Source organism: Aethalodelphis obliquidens, unplaced genomic scaffold (genome assembly GCF_003676395.1).
Source record: "Aethalodelphis obliquidens isolate GAN/ISIS:26980383/991018 unplaced genomic scaffold, ASM367639v1 scaffold38, whole genome shotgun sequence".
NCBI classification, from domain to species: Eukaryota; Metazoa; Chordata; class Mammalia; order Artiodactyla; family Delphinidae; genus Aethalodelphis; species Aethalodelphis obliquidens.
The window spans coordinates 1455761-1476372 of NW_020837982.1; the positions used below are offsets into that span (position 1 = coordinate 1455761).

A 20612-nucleotide genomic window follows, 5' to 3' on the forward strand; every position below is an offset into this window, starting at 1 on the left:
CCAAAATAAATAAATAAATAAAAAGAATCTGAAAAATAATAGATACACATACGTATAACTGAATCACTTTGCTGTACACCTGAAACTAACTCAACATTGTAAATCAACTATACTTCAATTTTAAAAATAATTTTTTAAACTTTTTAATTAAAAAAAAATTTTAAATAGAGAAAAAAGAATGATCATTTTTTAAAATTAATTTATTTTTGGCTGTGTTGGGTCCTCGCCTCTGTGCGAGGGCCCCCCCAACCGCGGCAAGTGGGGGCCACTCCTCATCGTGGTGCGCGGGTCTCCCACCGTCGCGGCCTCTCCCGCTGTGGAGCACAGGCTCCAGACGCGCAGGCTCAGCAGCCGTGGCTCACGGGCCCAGTCGCTCCACGGCATGCGGGTTCCTCCCAGAGCAGGGCCCGAACCCGTGTCCCCCACACCGGCAGGCAGACCCCCAACCACTGCGCCACCAGGGAAGCCCAGAATGATCATTTTTTACTAGAGGAATTGAAGAGGTTTTATGATAGAATGAGAAATTGAGCAGTATCTTGACATATACATGGATAAAGATGAAAAGGAGGGAGTAGAAAATCATAAACAGTTAAGAGAGAGCATGACATGAGGAAACCTGTCAGAAGGGAGCCAGAGCCCTTGAAGAAATATGTAAAGTCAAATAAGTAGAATAGTGGCAGATAGGAAAACTCTTGAAAGTCAGATAAAGGAATCGTGGAATCTGAGTGGCAGGGTACCTTGGAGATCCTTCGACTTCCTGTTTAAAGCCTGTCCCTTCCACCGCACCCACATCAGATGTCTGTTTAGCTTACACTGAATCCTTCCTGTGTGGGCACTTACTGCCTTCTCATATGGTGCATTCTTTTTATGGAGAGTAATAATAATGAGGAAATTATTTATGTTATATGCAATAGGAAGGCACTATCTGTTTTTGAATATTTAATCTTTTTTATTTTGTATGTTACAGCTGTACAGTGTAGTGATTCACAACTATAAAGGTTATACTCCATTTATAGTTATTACAAAATATTGGCTATAGTCCCCATGTTGTACAATATATCCTTGTAGCTTATTTTATACCTAATAGTTTGTACCTCTTATTCCCCTACCCTTATACCACCCCTCCCGTCTCCCACTGGTAACCACTAGTTTGTTCTCTATATCTGTGAGTCTACTTTTTGTTATCTTCACTAATTTGTTGTATTTTTTAGATTCCACATATAAGTGATATCATACAGCATTTGTCTCTCTCTGACTTATTTCACTTAACGTAAGTAGATTTAATGTAGAACATGTAGATTCATAAACATGTTTTAGGGAATTTAATCTGAAGTATACCTGCCCAGTGCATTAGGAAAGGGACAGAATGAGTTGTTTCAAATAGGCTTTTTTTTTTTAACAGCTTTATTGAGATATGATTCACTTAACATACAGTTCACCATTTTAAAGTATGCAGTTTTAGTGTGTTCAGAGCTATATATCCGTCACTACAACCAATTGCTAAACGTTTTCATTAACCCAAAAAGAAACCCCACACCCCTTAGCTGTCTTCCCCCCAAACCTCCCATCTCCCCCAGCCCTATGAAACCACTAACCTATGCTCTGTTTCTATAGATTTGCTTATTCTGGACATTTCATATAAATGGAATCATACAACATATGGTCCTTTGTGACTCTTTTCTTTTACTTGGTATGTTTTCAGGGTTCATCCATGTTATAGCATGTATCCGTACTTTGTTCTTTTTATTGCCAAATCATATTCCATTGTATGGATACATCACATTTTATTTATTCATTCATCAGTTGATAGGTATTGAGGTTGTTTCTACCTTTTAGCTATTATGATTAAGGCTGCGGTGAACATTCAGGCACAAGATTTTGTGTGGATATGTTTTCAATTCCCCTGTTTATATACTTAGGAGTGGAATGTCTGAGTCACATGGCAATTCTATGTTTAACCATTTAAGGAGCTGCCAGACTATTTTCTAAAGCAACTTCATCATTTTAGACCCCGACCAGTAGCGAGGGTTCCAGTTTCTCCACATCCTGGCCAACATTTGTTACTGTCTTTTTTATTATTGTCATCCTAGTGGGTGTGAGGTGGTACCTCACTGTGGTTCTGATTTACGTTTTCCTGATGGCTAATGATGTCAAGCATCTTTTCATGTTTTTTACAGCCATTTGTATGTCTTCTCTGGAGAAACGTCTCTTCACATTCTTTACCCATTTAAATTTGGGGGGGGGGGTCTTTTTATTATTGAGTTATATACTCTAGATACAACGTATATTCTATTCTTTATATATTCTAGGTAAAAGTTCCTCTTCAGATATATGATTTACAAAATTTTCTCCTATTCTGTGGGTTGCCTTTTCACTTTCATTATAATGTCTGGGTTACGTGTTTTTAGTTCTTTAATTCTTCTGTGTTTTTCTTGTTTTCCCTGTTAGATGATAAACTTGTGAAATTTACATTGTAAAATTCCACAAATCTGGAAACACTCCTTTTCCATCTCTGTTGCATCCAGAGAGTGGTCATAGGTGGCGCACATCTATTACAGAATCTGGCTCCACAGCCAGCCACCTCTGCTCCTAGATGTCTCCCTGACAGATCATTTGATTTCATTCTCGGTGATATATTGTGGTTTATTATTTTGTTTTCTTACAGGTGAATCGCTTTAGTAAGGTGGAAGATCGAGCAATTTTTGTCACTGACCGTCACCTGTATAAAATGGACCCCACTAAGCAGTACAAAGTGATGAAGACGATCCCTCTATACAACGTAAGTGTCCTCTGCTTCTCTCTGAATAAAGGATTCTTAACCTGGTGTTCATAGACCACGAGTGGTCACCAGGCTGATCACTAGAAGCTCTGGGGCTTTAGGGACTCCGTGAATTCCTGAAATTTTCTGCCAATCTCATGTTTTTTACAAAAGTACGATTTTCTATAAGGAGGATCAACGGTTCCAATAGAATACGAAGGCATTTTTTTTTAACGTGTAGGACTCTGCATTCTATGTGACCTTTATCAGTAATCCTAGTCACTACTTAAATGTTACGACATGAAATGTATTTTCCTATTGATTTTCATAAGCCTTGTTTTTACGTGGAAATGGAATCAGGTAGAGAAGTAGTATGGAATTACTTTATGAAAACGTTACCTCTCTTTTAAATGTAAAATGTATGCTGTTTCCAGAAGTTATTTTCACCAGTATATTTTACTTCTGATCGAAACCCGCTTAGTTATTCACTATCTCCGTGGGGTTTTCAAATTCTGTAATCATTCCTTATTTGAAATATGAAATTTGTGGGTGCCTCCTTGAGTTTCAATTTGAGACTTAAGAAAATTTTTTTATCCTGCTGTATGGGGTCTGCTTTACGAGTGACTGTTTGTTCCGATCTTGAAAAAGATCTTCCTGGACTGCTGGATCTTTCCACGTGTCAGGTGACTTTCCTCTGTCCGCTCGTTCTTAAAGAGGGAGGTCGGGTCTGGGTTTGTCCAATCATGGGATCTATGAGGAGTATTATTTAAAGATTGTTTTAAATCCTTTTGGCCTCTGCAAAAGGGAATAGGAAACATATTGTTTTATAGTTTTATTTAGTTAAATCAGGAGTCCTGTTGGCTGTGAGGTTCAATGAAGACAAACTATTCCTGGCTTTGCTCAATAATTTAGAACATCCCTGCAGGCCTGTCACCTGATGGTGAGGCTGAGATTCGTCTCCGTCACCCAGTCCCCCCACCCCACACACACGTGCATACACACCTTTCTCCCTTTCAGTAGGAAGGCGAATGGATTGCAGCTAAGAAGGAGATGATGTTCTAATACATTCTTGATCATATGTAGTCTTCTTAGCAAAGACTTGTAATCTTATATAGCCATCACAGTTTAAGCCTAATAACCCTGCAGTCTCGACGAAGGAGATGAAGGAAGATACAGGAGAAAACCAAATTTTGTCAAAGTCTAATAAAGTGTACTTTATTTCTTTTCCTTTCTATTAAAGGGAAATCAATCAGGCACGTGATACGAGTTCGATAAGTAGTTAACCAGGTCTTTGAACCAAAGTTGTTTTCCCAAACTACGTTCCTTTTTCATGTTGACTGGTGTACATTTAGAGTCACTCTTCCCCTTCATCATCATTATCATCATCAGTGTTATCAATAATATCATATTACACAAAAATTAACCATGTTTTGCCACGGAGCAACTAAGCCCACGCACCACAACTACTGAGCCTGCGCTCTAGAGCCCGTGAGCCACAACTACTGAGCCCGTGTGCCACAACTACTGAAGCCCGTGCGCCTAGAGCCCGTGCTCCACAACAGGAGAAGCCACTGCAATGAGAAGCCCGCTCACCGCAACTAAGAGTAGCTCCTGCTTGCTGGAACTAGAGAAAGCCTGCTCGCAGCAAGACCCAACGCAGCCAAAAATAAATAAATTTATTTTTAAAAAAAAATTAAAAATGTTTAACACTCGTAAAGGTAAACGATGTCAATAGGATGGATACACACTGTCACAGATGCTGTCGGTACTCTGCCCACCTCCCCTTGTATTCCCTTACCATTTTTGTACACAACAGCCTAACTTCTGACAGCCAACACCTTTGTCGAAAGGCTTCCCTCAGGCTGCCAGAGTCCACAGAGGGCTGGAAATGCCCACCCACCCCCAGCCACCCAAATGACCAGTGGGTGTGGGGTATAAATGCTCCATCCCCACCATTCATCGGTCACAATGATTCTCAGGTGTGTTCAACACCATTTGCTGGAGCTTTTCTGTAGGAATCAGTTGCGCTGCCTGCCGTGTTAGCTGCTTAGTAACGGGACCTACTGGCTGCTTTCCCTTCCTGAGCCACCTCCCCACTCCCTTGCCCGTGTACCTGCACCTCCCGAATCAATTCTGAGGCTCATCAGCCTTTGTCTCGGGACCTGCTTTGGGGAGGAACTACCCTCTTAGGAGGGAGCAGATTGAATGGGGCACAGGACTTCCAGCCGTGTCTACCTATAAAAATGTTGTTCAGTCTGAAGCAAACACAGCCAGATATTGTCTGGATCATAGGGACATGGGTGTTTGTTATTTTATTCTTTATCCTTTTTGTATGAAATGTTTTGAAGTTACAAACAAAGTTTAAGACAAGGAACCTTTAAAAATGATACTGCTAATAGCAGGAATGAAGAAGCTGGGAGGGGATGAAGGAGAAAGATTTCAATCTTAACTAAATTGAGTTTTGGGTATTAGTGAAACTTGTAAGTCCATACCCCATAGATCACTGGCGTCTAATATTGTAAAGGAGCGGCGGGTAGCATTCAGCACTTAGGATAAAAATTTAAGAGCGGACAGATGCATGTATAATTGGAGGCTGAAATTATGAGTCTAGAGGGAGAAGGGGCAGCTGATTTGAGAACGTCCATGCTTAAATGGTGGGGAAAAGAGAGTGGCTGAAGGAAATGGAATAAAAAGGAGATCTCTTCTTTCTGGACCTCCATTTTCTCCTCTCCTAATGTGCCGAATGAGCTCTAATTTCCCTTCAGTTCCATAAGGTTATGAATTATTCCAGGAAGGAAAAGAACTTTGGGAACACTGTGTTTCAGAATCAAGTTGGAAAGTTTTCAGAAATGAGAGTAATCAGTGGAAACATATAGCTGAGGATCCCGCAGTTACTCTTCCCCTTCTGTGCTCTTCATTTCTCCTTCTGCCCTGGTGCCTTTCCTGTGTTAGTTGGACTTTTCTGGCTCCAGGGAAGAGATTGGTATTAGCGAGAGGGGGAAATTTCCCTGTGTCCCTGTCGAGTTCCTGTGGCTGGACTAATAATAAAATTGACACGAGGCAGATTAACAGGAGAAAACCCAGCTTAGTTTTGTGGGCACAGGAGATCATAAAATGATGCACAGAGAGTGACCAAAAAGTAGGTAACTTTTATGTCTTTGTGTATAAAGAAACAATAAATTTGTGAGGATCGGACAGGACAGAGAAACTTAGGTTCGGGTGCATAATTATAAGGAATTTAAGCAAAGATTGGGCTTGGGTAGTAAATTAGTAAAGAAGTAGCAAGGTTTATTTATACAGGCTTCTCAGACCTGAATTCCCTGTCTCTGACGATAATGATGTCTTTCTACCTCCCGGCCCAGGGAAGGCACCTTTCACATGAGAGGTTTATTTCCTAGTTTCAGAGGAATAGAGAGGAGCATCAAAGTGTCCTTCTTGCATTGGTTGTTTCTTAAGTAACTAATTCAAAACAATCGATATGCCACTGAGACATATTTGGGGGCCTGCCCTGGGCCCCAGTATGACTATATACTATCTCAAGTAATGCTTTGCTTTGTTTTTGATAAAGGATACACATGGTAGTAAGGGAAAGGAATCTCATAGAAACCCAGGAAGCTACTCAGGTTTTAAGGCAGCTCTGAGGGATCATATTATTCCATGGCCCCCTCAGCAACATGTTGCTTAAGATGGTCTAAGTTTCTGCCATTCGCTGTCTCTACGTCTCCTTGTGTGTCTTCTTACTAACAATTACCTTTCTTGCCAGATGGCCTGGGCCAGTGCTAGGCTTAGGTCTGAGTCAGCCAACCCAACAAACCATTAGAGTTTCATCCTGCAGTAGCATTGAACACCGTGTCTCCGATGAGGCCTCACCATAGCAACCAATTCTGCAGGATCCAAACTGGTACTTCAGCTCCTTGTCAAGCACTTGCAAATCTATGCATAGTCTTCCCTGACTTCTCCTAGCATAGCACGGATAATGACTACAGTTCATTTGAGGTGTAAATGATCTCTTCCCTCTACAATTTTTGGCTGTTGTCCTTAGGCCCCAGCCACATTTGGACCTGCTGATTATTGAGGTGGGTCATTAGGTTTTCCTAGTGGGAAAGAGTCAGTGGGAGAGCAGTGCTTCAAATAGGCTACATTCATCAGGCATCCTTGGGTCCTTGGACGCTTCCACCTACCGCCATTCCACTTGCCAGGATCCCGGTCTTTGTCAAGCAGGACCTCAATTGCGCCCATGGATGACCACCATAGGTAAGAATTCAGCTGATGCTGCAGTTTGACAATGTGTCTAGCCAGTTTTCGAACCTGTGCTTTCAGTGGAAAAGTATTTCCTCAATTTCTTTACAGCTCCCAGCCAGGCAATATGGGACCACTATTTGTTGCTTTCCTAATGCACCATAAAAAGTACCCATCCAATTCATTGTCTGTATCTTCTAATTCATTGAACTTCTATAAAGCAGCAGCACCTAAGTGCCCCAAGCGCTTAACTTTAGTGGGCACTTGGTGTAATTTAAGTAAAACTGAGAGCACTGGATTGGCAGACCCTTGGAATATTTTATTGACATGTAGCACACACTCTACTGCTGTTCACATCTGGGCAAATATTTTCACTTGCTTATTGAAGTATGCCCTACATGCAGAAAAATGCACAGATCTTAAGCATATAGCTTGACAAATTATCACAAAGTGAGTTCACCTGTGTAACCATCCCCAACATCAAGATATAAGTCATTAAAACCCCACGTGTCCTCTCGCAGTCGCTACCTCTTCCTTCCTTTTCAGAGGCACACTTTTGCTCGTTTTGAGCTTAATGTAAGTGAAATCAAACACTGTGTATTCCTTTTTGTGTTTCTTTCAACATTATGTTTACGAGAACAGCCACGTTATTTCATATAATTCTAGTTTGCGCATTTTCATCACGGTGTAGCATTTCCTTGTGAGAATATACCACAGGTTGTTTATCCATTCACATGCTGATGGATATTGGAGATTTTTAAAATCACTCTTGTGCATGTCTTTTGGTGTCTATATGACAAACGCCCAGGAGTGAGACTGCTGTTGAATTTTAGTAGATAGTTCCAGTTTTCCAAAGTAGTCATACTGGTTTACAACCCCCATCCCCACCCCAGCAAAATGGGAAAGTTCCAGTTGCTCCATTTCCTCTCCAACCCTAGGTACTGACAGTCCTGAATTTCAACAGTCCTGGTAGGTATGTGGTAGTTACGGTTCTAGCTTAATTGAGATATAACAGACATATAACATCGTGTAAGTTTAAGGTGTACAGTGTGTTGATCTGATACATTTATCTGTTGCAGTACAATTACCACCATAACATCAGGCAACACCTCCATCACGTCACATAATTGCCATTTCTTTTTGTAGTGAGAACATTGAAGATCTGATTACTTGGCAACTTTCAAGTTATGCAATACCGTATTATTAGCTGTAATCACCATGCTGTATAATAGACCCCAAGAACTTATTCCTCTTCTATCTGGAAGTTTGTACCCTCTGACCAATATCTCCCCATTCTCCCCACCCTCCCCTGAGCCCCTGGCAACCACCACTCTCTCTGTTCCTCCGAGTTTATCATTTTTGGATTCTACATATAAGTGATATAATAGAGTATTTGTCTTTCTCTGTCTGACTTATTTCCATTATAATGCCCTCAGGATCCACCGAGGTTGTTGCACACGGCAGGATTTCCTTCCTCCTCACGGCTGAACAATACCGCATTGTGAACGTTTACCACCTCTCTATCCATTCATCCATTGATGGAACACATTGTGGGTTTTCTTTGTGATTCCCTTATTACTAATAAGGTTGAGCCCCTTTCTTTGTGTTTATTGGTCATTTGGATGTCTTTTATGAAGTGCCTGTTCAAGTCTCTTGCTGTTTTTCTGTTGGGCTGTCTTTTAAAGATTGATTTCTAGGAGTTCTTTTTATATTCTGCCTGTGTGCCCATTGACAGTTACATGTGTTGCAGATATCTTCTCCAGCTCTGGGACTTGCCTTTTCTTTCATTCAACATTTTTCATGTTGACATAGTTTATCAGTTTTCTCCTTTAAGGTTGATGCTTTTTTATTTTTGTTTAAGAAATCATTCCCTATCCCAAGGTCGCGAAGATATTCTCATCTGCTGTATCCTATAAACTTTATTGCTGTGCCTTTCACATTGACATCTTACAGTCCACCTAGAATTGATTTTTGTGTATATGCGAGGCAACAGCCCAGGGTTTATTTTTTTCCCGTATGGGTAAACAGTTGAAAAGACCATCTTTCCCCCATTACTCTTCAATCCCACATTTGTCCTAAATCAAGTGTGTCCATATGTCTCTTCCTAGTTTCTCTACTCTGTTCTATTGGTCTATTGTCTATCTTTGTGCCAAAGACAGTTTTAATTACTGTTGGGCAAAGATTTTATGAACTCTAAAATTATAATAAATTTCCAAAGTCTCTCCCTTCGGTTTCACCCTCCTCCCAGTATAATGTTCTCATTAGCTATACCCATATGAAGGAAGAGAGAGCTGGGGATGCTGGTAAAGCCAGTCCTAGCAGAAGGGACAGCTTGCTGTTCACCCATTTTCTTTGTCAAAAAGTCAGATTCCTTTAGGAGTCAGTCAGGTTCAGAAATGAATAAAGTTCATACCCATCAAGGGGCAGCCACCACTCCACTGTCATCCATTGTGACCACGCCAGAGTCTAGTATGCCAAACCTTCGGATTCACCTAGAAAAAAAGCTGAAGTCTGTATTATATGTAAGATCTCCTGATGGTTAAATGCCGTGTAGGCCAAACAGAACACGTCTTGTAAGGCGTATTCAGCCCACAGGGCACCAGTTTGCTGCTCCTATTAAAACAGGTGTTTACCATGGAGAATGGACTTGGAGACACGGGGAGAGGGAAGGGTGAGCTGTGACAAAGTGAGGGAGTGGCATGGACATATATACACTACCAAACGTAAAATAGACAGCTATGGGAAGCAGCCGCATAGCACAGGGAGATCAGCTCTGTGCTTTGTGACCACCTAGAGGGGTGGGATAGGGAGGGTGGGAGGGAGGGAGACGCGAGAGGGAGGGGATATGGGGATATATGTATACGTATAGCTGATTCACTTTGTTATACAGCAGAAACTAACACAACATTGTAAAGCAGTCATACTCCGATGAAGATGTTAAAAAAAAGGTCTTTACCTATTTGTTACTCTTAAATGAGCTATAACCATATTCCTTGGCCTCCTCCCTGCCAACCTTTAAAAATTCTAAAACCTGTGGTATGTTTTATTCTAGATTTTACGTATCAATAGTAGAAACAAACACTAACCACGTCTCACTTATAGAAAGCTATAACTGGGTGTGAGCTTTAGAAGAGTATATTTTCTACTTCGATTAGCCAGGAAGGAAAGGAATAAAGGAAATCTTTGACATAGGTGTATTTCCAACCTTTAGAACCTTCTACCCCTTCAGAGTTCACTGCTAATTCTCTTCTTCTGACTTTTTATTATAAAATTTTTCAAATGTACAGAGAAGTTGAAAGGATATTACAGGGAGCACCCATATGCCCTCCACCTAGATTAGGTATTTAATTTACTTTTGGTCATATTTGTTTTCTCTCTCTCATGACACTTCACCACTAAAATGCTCCCGTGTGGGGCTTCCCTGGTGGCACAGTGGTTGAGAGTCCGCCTGCCGATGCAGGGGACGCGGGTTCGTGCCCCGGTCCGGGAGGGTCCCACATGCCGCGGAGCGGCTGGGCCCGTGAGCCGTGGCCCCTGGGCCTGCGCGTCCGGAGCCTGTGCTCCGCAGCGGGAGGGGCCACGGCGGTGAGAGGCCCGCGTACCACAAATAAAATAAAATAAAATAAAATGCTCCTGTGTGCATTCTCCTAAGAATAAGGACATCCTGCTTCATAACCACAATACCATTTTCATATCTAAGAAAATTAATAATATTTCCATAATTTTTAATATAATACATAATCATTATCCATCATGTGTTATACAACTCATATTCAAATTTCCTCAGTTGTTCAAAGAATGTCTTTTATACCCATTTTTTAAAAATCCCATCTAGGTTCATATTTTGAATTTGGTAGTTACATCTCTTAGTCCCAAACTGTATCTCTACACACACACCCATTTTTTCATGATAATCACTTTTTAAAACAGCATTACTGAGGTATAATTTACTGTTATAGGCTGAACTGTGTTCCTTCAAAATTCATTTGTTGAAGTCCTAACCCCCAGTACTTCAGAACGTGACTGTGTTTGGTGACAGAATCTCTAAAGAGGTAATTAGGTTAAAATGAGAGCATTAGGGTGGGCCCTGATCCACTATGACTGGTGTCCTTATAAGAAGAGGAATTTAGGACACAGACACATACAGAGGAAAGATCATGTGAGGACACAGGTTGAGACAGACATCCACAAGCAAGGAGAGAGGCCTCAGAAGGACCCAGCCTTGTCCACACTTTGGTCTTGGACTTCCAGCCTCCAGAACTGTGAGGAAATAGATTTCTGTTGTTTAAGCTACCTAGTCTGGTACTTTGTTATGGCAACCCTGGCAAACTAATACATTTAGAGTACTTACCCCAAAATTCACCCATTGTAAGCTACAGTTCAGTTACTTTTAGTAAGCTTATGCAGTTGTACAAACATGACATAATTCCAGTTTTGGAACATTTCCATCACTCCAGAAAGTTCTCTCATGCTCATTTGCAGTAAATCCCCACTCCCAACGTCAGCCCTAGATAATCACTGATCTTTCTGTCTCTATACTTTTACCTTTTCTAGAAATTTCACGCACACAGAATTAAACAGTAGATATTGTTTTGTGTCTGGCTTCCTTTACTCAGCATAATGTTTTTGAGGTTCATCCATGTTCCATATATCATTGGTCCTTTCGTTTCACTGCTGAGTAGTATTCCATTGCGTGCATCTGCTATATTTCATTTCTCTAGTCACCAGCTGATGGACATTGGGCTGCGACGTATGTTCTCATACAAGACTTTACATGGCCGCGTGTTTTCATTTCTCATGGGTGGCTATGTATGAATGGAATTATTCCATATGGCATTTGTTTAACTTTGTAAGAAACTAGCAAACTGTTTTCCAAAGTGGATGCTCCATTTTACATTCCCTTCAGTATGAGACTTCTGGTTTCTCCACATCCTCACTAACACTTGGTATGTATGACGTTGAGTTGTTTTTTGGTTTTTTTTAAGGGACAATACTTTATTTATTTATTTATTTTTATTTATTTTTTTTTTGCGGTACGCGGGCGTCTCACTGTTATGGCCTCTCCCGTTGGGGAGCACAGGCTCCGGACGCACAGCCTCAGCGGCCATGGCTCACGGGCCCAGCCGCTCCGCGGCATGTGGGATCTTCCCGGACCGGGGCACGAACCCGTGTCCCCTGCATCGGCAGGTGGACTCTCAACCACTGTGCCACCAGGGAAGCCCTATTTATTTATTTATGTATTTTTTAAACATCTTTATTGGAGTATAATTGCTTTACAATGGTGTGTTAGTTTCTGCTCTATAACAAAGTGAATCAGTTATACATATACATCTATCCCCATATCTCTTCCCTCTTGCATCTCCCTCCCTCCCACCCTCCTTATCCCACCCCTCTAGGTGGTCACAAAGCACCGAGCTGATCTCCCTGTGCCATGCGGCTGCTTCCCACTAGCTATCTATTTTACGTTTGGTAGTGTATATATGTCCATGCCACTTTGTCACAGCTTACCCTTCCCCCTCCCCGTATCCTCAAGTCTGACATTGAGTTTTTAAAGAGTCCAGCACTGACCTCGTCTGGATTTGTCTGATTGTTTCCTCATGGTTCATGTAACTTACTCTCCTAGTCCCTGTATTTCCTATAAACTGGAAGTTAAATCAGGAGGTGTTAATTTTGTTTCAATAGTACACTTCCACATACTTCAGATTATACCTTGCATCTCAACGAAGAAGGCACACATACAGCAAACTCTGCCTTGTGGATCACCTTTGGAAAATGTTTCATTGTAGCCAAGCTATTATTATGTTGCCCTCACTGTAGCCTAAATTTCTAACTGCTTGTGGAACAGATCCCATGTTTTCCCGTGAACAATTAGAATTTAGCATAAAAAACTAAGATAAATATTGCCATCAGGTATTTACCTATTAATAAGTTGCCCATCAGTAACAATACCTGTTATTTCCAGTTTCTTTTCCCAGTCTCTTTTTATAACAAAATTCTTCCACTGCTTTGCTGTTTGATAGTTCTTTTTTTTTAAGTTTTCACAGTTTATGAATCCTCTTAAAATCTGCACAGTTACAGCAGATAAAGTCACTGCATAATCTTTACTCCTTTCTGTCAGCACCATCAGTGACCTTTACAGTTCCCCTGACTTTGTTCATTCTGTTCTTGTGTTCCTTTCACTGTTTTCTTGAAGTCTTTTTCTTCTCATACAGGCCGTGTCTTGCAAGTCTGTGTATGGCTTTATTTTTCTTTGCATCGTCCGAGGAATCGTAAATCACACCAAAGCCATTTATCTTGCCACCACCGAAACGGTTCCGAATCCAAACACAAAGATGACACCTAGTGTAGTCTTGTACATTTTGTCTGGTCTTTCCCAAATTTCTTAGATACTGTTGCCTTTCCAGGATGAAGGACATCCGTGACCATTTGTTTCCATAGTTGGTTGGTCGTGAACTTCCTGGTCTAGATAGTTACTGTGTCATTCCTAATGGTGGTTGATCCTCAGGCAGCCAGGGAGGAAAACCTGGATACTTCTTATGTGTTTCTACAACTATTCTCTCTCTTCCCCAAACCTCTGGCAATCACTGATCATTTTACTGTCTCTATAGTGGTGCCTTTTCTAGAATATCATATAGTTGGAATCATACAGTATGTAGCGTTTTCATTCTGGCTTCTTTCAGTTAGCAATAGATATTTAAGGCTTATATATGCCTTTTTGTGACCTGATAGCTTATTCTTTTTATTGCTGAATAATAGTCCATTGTATGGATGTGCCGTAGTTTGTTTATCCATTTGCCTATTGAAACGTCTTGGTTGCTTCCAGTTTTGGGCAATTACGAATACAGCTGCTAGAAACATTCACATGCAGGTTTTCGTATGGACGTGAGTTTTCAAATCATTTGGGTAAATACCTTCAAGTGCAGTTTTAGCTCCTGTGATAAGGCCAAATTTGGCTTTATAAGAACTGCCAAACTGTCTTCCAAAGTGACTATCATTTCTGCAGTCCCGCCAGCAACGATCGAGAGTTCTGTTGCTTCTTATCCTCACCAGCATCTGCTATTACCAGTTTCTTTTTTTTTAATTTTAGCCATTCTAACAGGTGTGCAGTGGTATCACGTATTTTTCTTTTTTTTTGGTGCGGTACGCGGGCCTCTCGCTGTTATGGCCTCTCCCGTTGCGGAGCACAGGCTCCGGACACACAGGCTCAGTGGCCATGGCTCACGGGCCCAGCTGCTCCACGGCACGTGGGATCCTCCCGGACTGGGGCACGAACCCGCGTCCCCTGCATCGGCAGGTGGACTCTCAACCACTGCGCCACCAGGGAAGCCCTCACGTATTTTTCTATTACCCTAAATTATATAACCCAGCCCACACTGGGGTCTCAGTCAATCTTTAGTTACAAGAATCATCTCTCCCCTCTCTGTGGTCAGTTGGTTTGTGTTCAGGAGTTAATGACTGATCTTGACATAAGCCTAAGCAAAATATAATTAAAAGATAAATTTGAGACCTTTTTTTTCCCTTCCATTAGCAAAAATTCTTCAATCAGTTTATCATTTAGCCATGGTTCCAGTCACTCTTCACAGGAGAGATAAAAATGGGAAACCGTGAAAGGTTTTTGAGAATACCCTCACAAATGGCATGGTCAACTAACTGTACACAGCAACCTGAGGACGAAACACTCAAGTTACAGGTGACCCCTTTATTAACTACAGAGTGACTTTCTAGGGACAAATGCTGCATAGTTAGTTAGGTTAGGAATCGGTGTTATTGTCAAATTAGTGTCATCCCCCTTAAGTCACTCTCGACACTATATCGGTAAATGGTAATATCGAAATAAAGCATTAATTCCAAAACAGTGGTCAAGAAAGTTTAAAGTTTATACAGGGTCGGGGGCAGTGGGATCAGAATCCAAATGTTTCGCAAAGCAGGGAGACTCGTGGTAGCTGCAGCTTGACGCAGAGAACAAAGGCAAGAAGTAGCCCATACAATTAGCCACGTTGTGTGCAAAACTCTGGTCACAGCCTCTTTAACTCCGTGTGTCATCCTAGAGATCACTATAAATCCATGGGGAAAATTGCACCCCATGGCCGTGGCACATTGCTCGAATCAATGCAGTGGTGCCCCTGCCTTTCGAGTTCCTGTGGGCATGGCCTCTCCCCAGCCGGCGCTCAGGGAGCTGATTGCCAAGACTGAGTTTAATTTGCGTAAACATGAAATCTGTTCACCGGTTTCGAGGGAGACCGCATAAACTGAAACATTTAACCTGACCTCAGCTGGAGCTCCTCTCACCCTTTTGTTGGGGGAACTGTGTTGGTTTTGCCCACAGTTGATGGGTTGGTTTGAAAAATACTTGAATCTGCCCTTGAATGCTATTTGATATAGTCCCTTTTTATCAGTATGGGCTTGATGGCTAAGGAAGCAGCCAATTAATTTACACAAATACCTCCTTTAGTTCTATGGAGAATACGAAGCAAGCGGGCGGGCGGGAGAAGAGAGACGATTATCTGAAAGGGTGCGACTGTTTTGCAGAGGTAAATGGATTGTCATTCTGCCAGGCATCATGCTTTATTACTCTATCTGACAGTGACTGGCTAGAAAGACACTGTTTCATTTGGAAGATAGATTGTCCTTGTAATATGTTACAGGGCTGAATCCTGCTAAAAATCCATCCGCCTGCTGGCTTTGCTCCCCATCACCATTGCTAAAGCACCCTGCCCTCGTGGCATTGTCCCAGGAGAAGGTGTTTCCATGGTAATCTCAATGGAGGCAGTCAGCTGACGTCTGGCACCGCCTGAGCTGGTGCGCGCCAGCCTTCTCCTCTCTCACTCCTCCCTCGAGCCTTTAAACTATATTTATTAGTCCTCTTTAATGGAAAGTATATAACCCCTTAATGTCAGACACTGAGTGCACTCGGGTTAATTTATTTATTTGGGTAGCAAGCTTACTACCTTCCTAATTAATTCTCGGCACTTCCTGCAAGCTGTATTATTTTGAATATCTTGTGCAAACGTTTATATTTTTGCCTGTTACAACAAAGAGCATTGCTTAGCAAAATTGGGTATTTGGAAACCTCCGTTCTTAGAAAAAAAGCAATGTCTATATTAAAGAAGAATTTTAAAAGATAAAGATGTTAGGGAATCTTTGCTTGCTCTGATGCTGTGCCAGTGAAATGGTCCACTGTCCTTGTAATTTCTTGTAGCACTCCATTATTTTATGATTGGATTTCAGTGAGCCACGTGGTTTTAAAATACTTCTAAGAAATGTGACACCTAGCCGTGTTATCTCATTTTTTTTTAAATAAGAGAAAAAAGTCAGAATTTTAGATCTAATCTGAAATTGATTGTTTTCCTGACATGTGTTTGGAAGTAAATGCCTTTTGTTGTACCGGTTAGAGACCACCACTTAATGCTAAACCATACTAAATGAGCAAACTGACTTACAGTGTCAAAAGTCAGTGCTTTGGGACAGGAGGTAGCGTCCATTTTGATTAGTACTGTGCGTGGAAATTCAATTGCAAATGTAAAAGATGTATCAAAGCGGGGTTTGAAAGCAACAATCATTAGAACCAATGTATGACTCCTTTGAAAAGCTATCTCTTTAAAGAAACACAAAGCCTTTTTAAAAATAAAGCATAAGAAAATTAGTATGACACCACCTCATTTATCCAGAGGTCAGATTGCTAGAAACAAGATCCTTTTAAAACAAAGCCCTGACTGGAGGCGTGCACATAAAAGATCTGTGCATTTGCAGAAACAGACGTCACTAACCTTGCAGTAATAGGTTTCCTTTTACACAACTGTCTTATGAGAGCTCTCTTTTCCGCAGTCAGCCTTTTTGAACACCTACTACGTGCTGTGCGTTTGCCAGGCACTAGCAGTGGAATAGTCTGTCACTCAGTCTGCCCACAGGCCCGCGGGAGAGGCAGAGAAGCAAACCAGCCCGCCCGACACAGGCCTGTGGCAGCTGTATAGGTACAGATGACTGTACCTTCCTCTCCAGGGGAAACTGTCGCTCAGCAAGGTAAAGGAGTGGCCCAAGGTCACAAAGCTCACAGGCAGTGGCACCTGGCTTCCATTAGACCCTGGAGCCCTCAGAATCGCAACCCTGATGGTAACCTCCTATCACCGCCTCCCATTTTATGATGAACAACGCATACAACTCAGATCCTATTTTCAGAAGAGGAAAGAAATAGAACTAACATTAGTCGCATGCCCAGTGTCAGGCATTTATTAGGAGATTTTTTTCTCTTATAAATTAATTAATTAATTTATTAATTGATTTATTTTTGGCTGTGTTGGGTCTTTGTTGCTGCGCACAGGCAGCTACTCTTCGTTGCGGTGCGCAGGCTTCTCATTGCGGTGGCTTCTCTTGTTGCGGAGCACAGGCTCTAGGCGCACGGGCTTCAGTAGTTGTGGCTCTCGGGCTCTAGAGCGCAGGCTCAGTAGTTGTGGCGCACGGGCTTAGTTGCTTTGCGGCATGTGGGATGTGGGATCTTCCTGGACCAGGGCTTGAACCCGTGTCCCCTGCATTGGCAGGCGGACTCTTAACCACTGCGCCACCTACTAGGAGATTTGAATATACTGTGTCTCCATCTTTATAAGAATTCTGTGCAGGAAGTTAAGTATCATTTATCAATGAATCGCTTGAGTTTCCAAGTACAGGACTGATGAAAATGGAGTTTACCTCCTGCCCCAAAGCCCTGACTTTCGACATTATAACTGGATTTGCTTAGTACCGTTTACCATAAGCAGTCGTCTCTAACCGTTACAATTCCCAGAGGTATTGGTCACTAGTGTAGGATTTCAGTACAGATTTTCAGACACCAGAGCCCAAAAGCCCTAGTGAGCCATAATGCCAAGCATCTTCTGGCTTAGTTGAGTGTGATGCTCTCTCTTTTTTTCTCTCCCCCCATTCTCCTTGTTTATTTAGGTCTTTCTTACAATATTAATTGCTTCCTAAAATATTTCATCGTAACCTTTTGAGGATAAGTGACCTGTAGGCCTTGGGGATCCCGCAGGAAATGACATAATCAAGACAAGAGCTTGTGTACCAGCCCTGTTCTACCTGTCAAGGACTCTCAAGGTGTGGTGCATTAGGGTACAAAAAGAAAAAGGAAAAGCAAAACTTTCGCTTCATTTCCTTTGGAGAAAAAAAAACAGCACTTGGAATCGAGCTGCCACATTGTACTTCCATTTGCACAGCTGTTTCTCTCTTAATTGCAATCCTGTCTTTTCCGAGAATAAACATGTAGGAAAAGGTACCATAGTCTCAGGCCAGAAAAAAATATGGTGCTTTCACTGCTAACCTGATACTTAGGAGATTTGAATTTGATTTCATTTAGCTTCCGCTTTTCAAGCCCAAATCAAAAATGTTTGTAGCTTCTAACTCGGGGGTTCTCAACCTTGGCCGCACATTGGAATAGCTTGGGGAGTTTTTTTAAAATTCTGATACCCAGGCCACATCCCAGACCAATGAAATTGAGTCTCTGTGGGTAGGCACCGGCATGTTTTAAAGCTCCCTAGGGTGCAACCAGGGAGGCGATCCACTGATCTAACTATTCTGTTAACCAAATTTATTCACTTTTGTCGTTCTAGCTATTTCTTGGAATCATCTGTTGAAAGTTGGACTTGCCCCCAGATTCAGTTCTGCCATTAGATTTTTCTCACCTCTGTGTGTGTGTGTGTGTGTTTGCGTGTGCGTGCAAGCACACGGGCACGTGCACACATCCGTGGGAATGTGACAGGGAGAGAGTGTGTGTGTTTTCTGGAAAGCCTTGGGATCCTGTGATCTGTATCAAAAATTAAATCTTCTTGAAGGTACTGACTATGGTTTCATGTTTGCAGATGGTCTCATCGGCAGATCTTCCTTCAACAAGAGTAGTAGAGATAATCACCTTATGTTTGCTGACTTTCATCCCTTGTGATGGACGTCACCATACACTGTCTCACTTGATCCTCCCCACATCACTGGGAGGCAGTCCTGCACTGGTCCTGAACTCTTAGGTATTAAATAAATGAGCTTAGTTCTTTGTTACTGGTTGAGGTTCAGAGCAAACGTTCTTTACACTGAATTATTATAGCAAAGTTCTAATGCACTACAGGGGGAATCTGATTTTCTGACATAACAGACCGAAAAAAAGATTTTATTTTATTGGAATTATATCTAAATAAAGACGTCTTTACAACGTGTCGGGGATGGAGATGCATCAGGCAGGGTAGGTAGAGTGGACAGGTTCAGGATCCCTTCTCCTGACGTTGCTAGCTTACTTCTTTGGCTTCTGTGCACGGGACAGTCACTTTGCTGCATAGGAAGCCTCCTCCCGTGTCTGCCCTTACGCCCCTTCTCCTCCATCCCTTACCATTTCACGAAGCCTGTTGAATTGTAAAAAGATCTCATGTTGCACTTAAAGACTATTACGCTGTAAATGGTAAAGGACAAAAGAAGAGTCACATCCTGGTGGGCCATGTCTGGCAAACACAGGCCTTAGGATATGTGGAAGCATGTGGGTAGTCGTTGCATTTATGCCCCATTTTAACAATAGCACCCACCCCAGTGGAGTGTTGAGGCCTGAAATGAGATGCATGTAAACAAGTCTGAAGTAATGCATGTGAAGTCCTTAGCATAGTCCTTGTCACATAGTAAAATGCTCAGTAATTATCAGCTCTTAAACCCCTTGCAGACCGGCAGTCCCAGTGCCTGTGGACAGCAGAGGGGTGGGATAAAGTCAGCCCTCAGCATCCTCACTGTTTATTCTGTCCTCTTGCTTGTCCTTCTGCCTGGAGTGTTCTCCTCCCAGATAACTGCCTGGCTCCCTCACTTCATTCAGCTCTCTGCCCAGAATAACTTCCAACGGGTTGTCTAGAAGCATCCATCCTATCCCTCTCTACACCTTTGTACTGCTACTATATTCCTCCTCATAGACCCTGTCACCACTGTCACCTTATACAGTTGTTTACGCTCTGGCTCCCTCTACTCCCTATTAAAATACAGACTCCATGAGAGAAGGGCTGTGGCCATATAGTAGGTGCTTAATAAATGGGTATTGATGAATGCACTGGAGGGGTCAGGACTGGTGACAGGGAAAGCAGTTCAGAGGCTGCTGCTATAATCCTGTTAAGAAATTACAAGGGCCTGGGCTTCCCTGGTGGCACAGTGGTTGAGAATCTGCCTGCCAATGCAGGGGACACGGGTTCGAGCCCCGGTCCGGGAATATCCCACATGCCGCGGAGCAACTCAGCCCGTGCACCACAACTACTGAGCCTGTGCTCTGAAGCCTGCGAGCCACAACTACTGAGCCCTCAAGCCACAACTACTGAAGCCTGCGCGATTGGAGCCCGTGCTCCGCAGCAGGAGAGGCCACCGCGATGAGAGGCCCGCGCACTGCAACGAAGAGTCGCCCCCACTCGCCGCAGCTAGAGAAAGCGCACGCACAGCAGTGAAGACCCAACGCAGCCAAAAATAATAAATAAAAATATAATAAATAAACTTTAAAATATATATTTAAAAAGGAAATTACAAGGGCCTAAACTCAAGCAAGGATATTTAAAGGGGTCAGGGGATCTGGATTCAAGAGCTATTTAAGTGGTAGAAGGCCTTGGGCATCGAGAGGAAAGGG

General features: G+C 42.3%; 1 protein-coding gene and 1 pseudogene across 5 annotated transcripts in view; one reads left to right on the forward strand and one right to left on the reverse strand.

Annotated features, from left to right (window-relative positions):
* MYO1D (myosin ID) overlaps positions 1–20612 on the forward strand; it is a 355995-nt gene that overhangs the window by 212286 nt on the left and 123097 nt on the right. For 3 of the 5 annotated variants that reach the window (XM_027130292.1, XM_027130293.1, XM_027130291.1), the window contains exon 20: positions 2666–2779. In XM_027130292.1, coding sequence (XP_026986093.1) covers positions 2666–2779 — 114 coding nt within the window. Of the gene's footprint in view, positions 1–2665; positions 2780–18591; positions 18799–18840; positions 19031–20612 lie in introns of those variants that run through there. The other 2 variants (XM_027130294.1, XM_027130296.1) reach the window with 2 other exon arrangements.
* LOC113632735 (40S ribosomal protein S24 pseudogene) lies at positions 12494–14050 on the reverse strand (annotated as a pseudogene).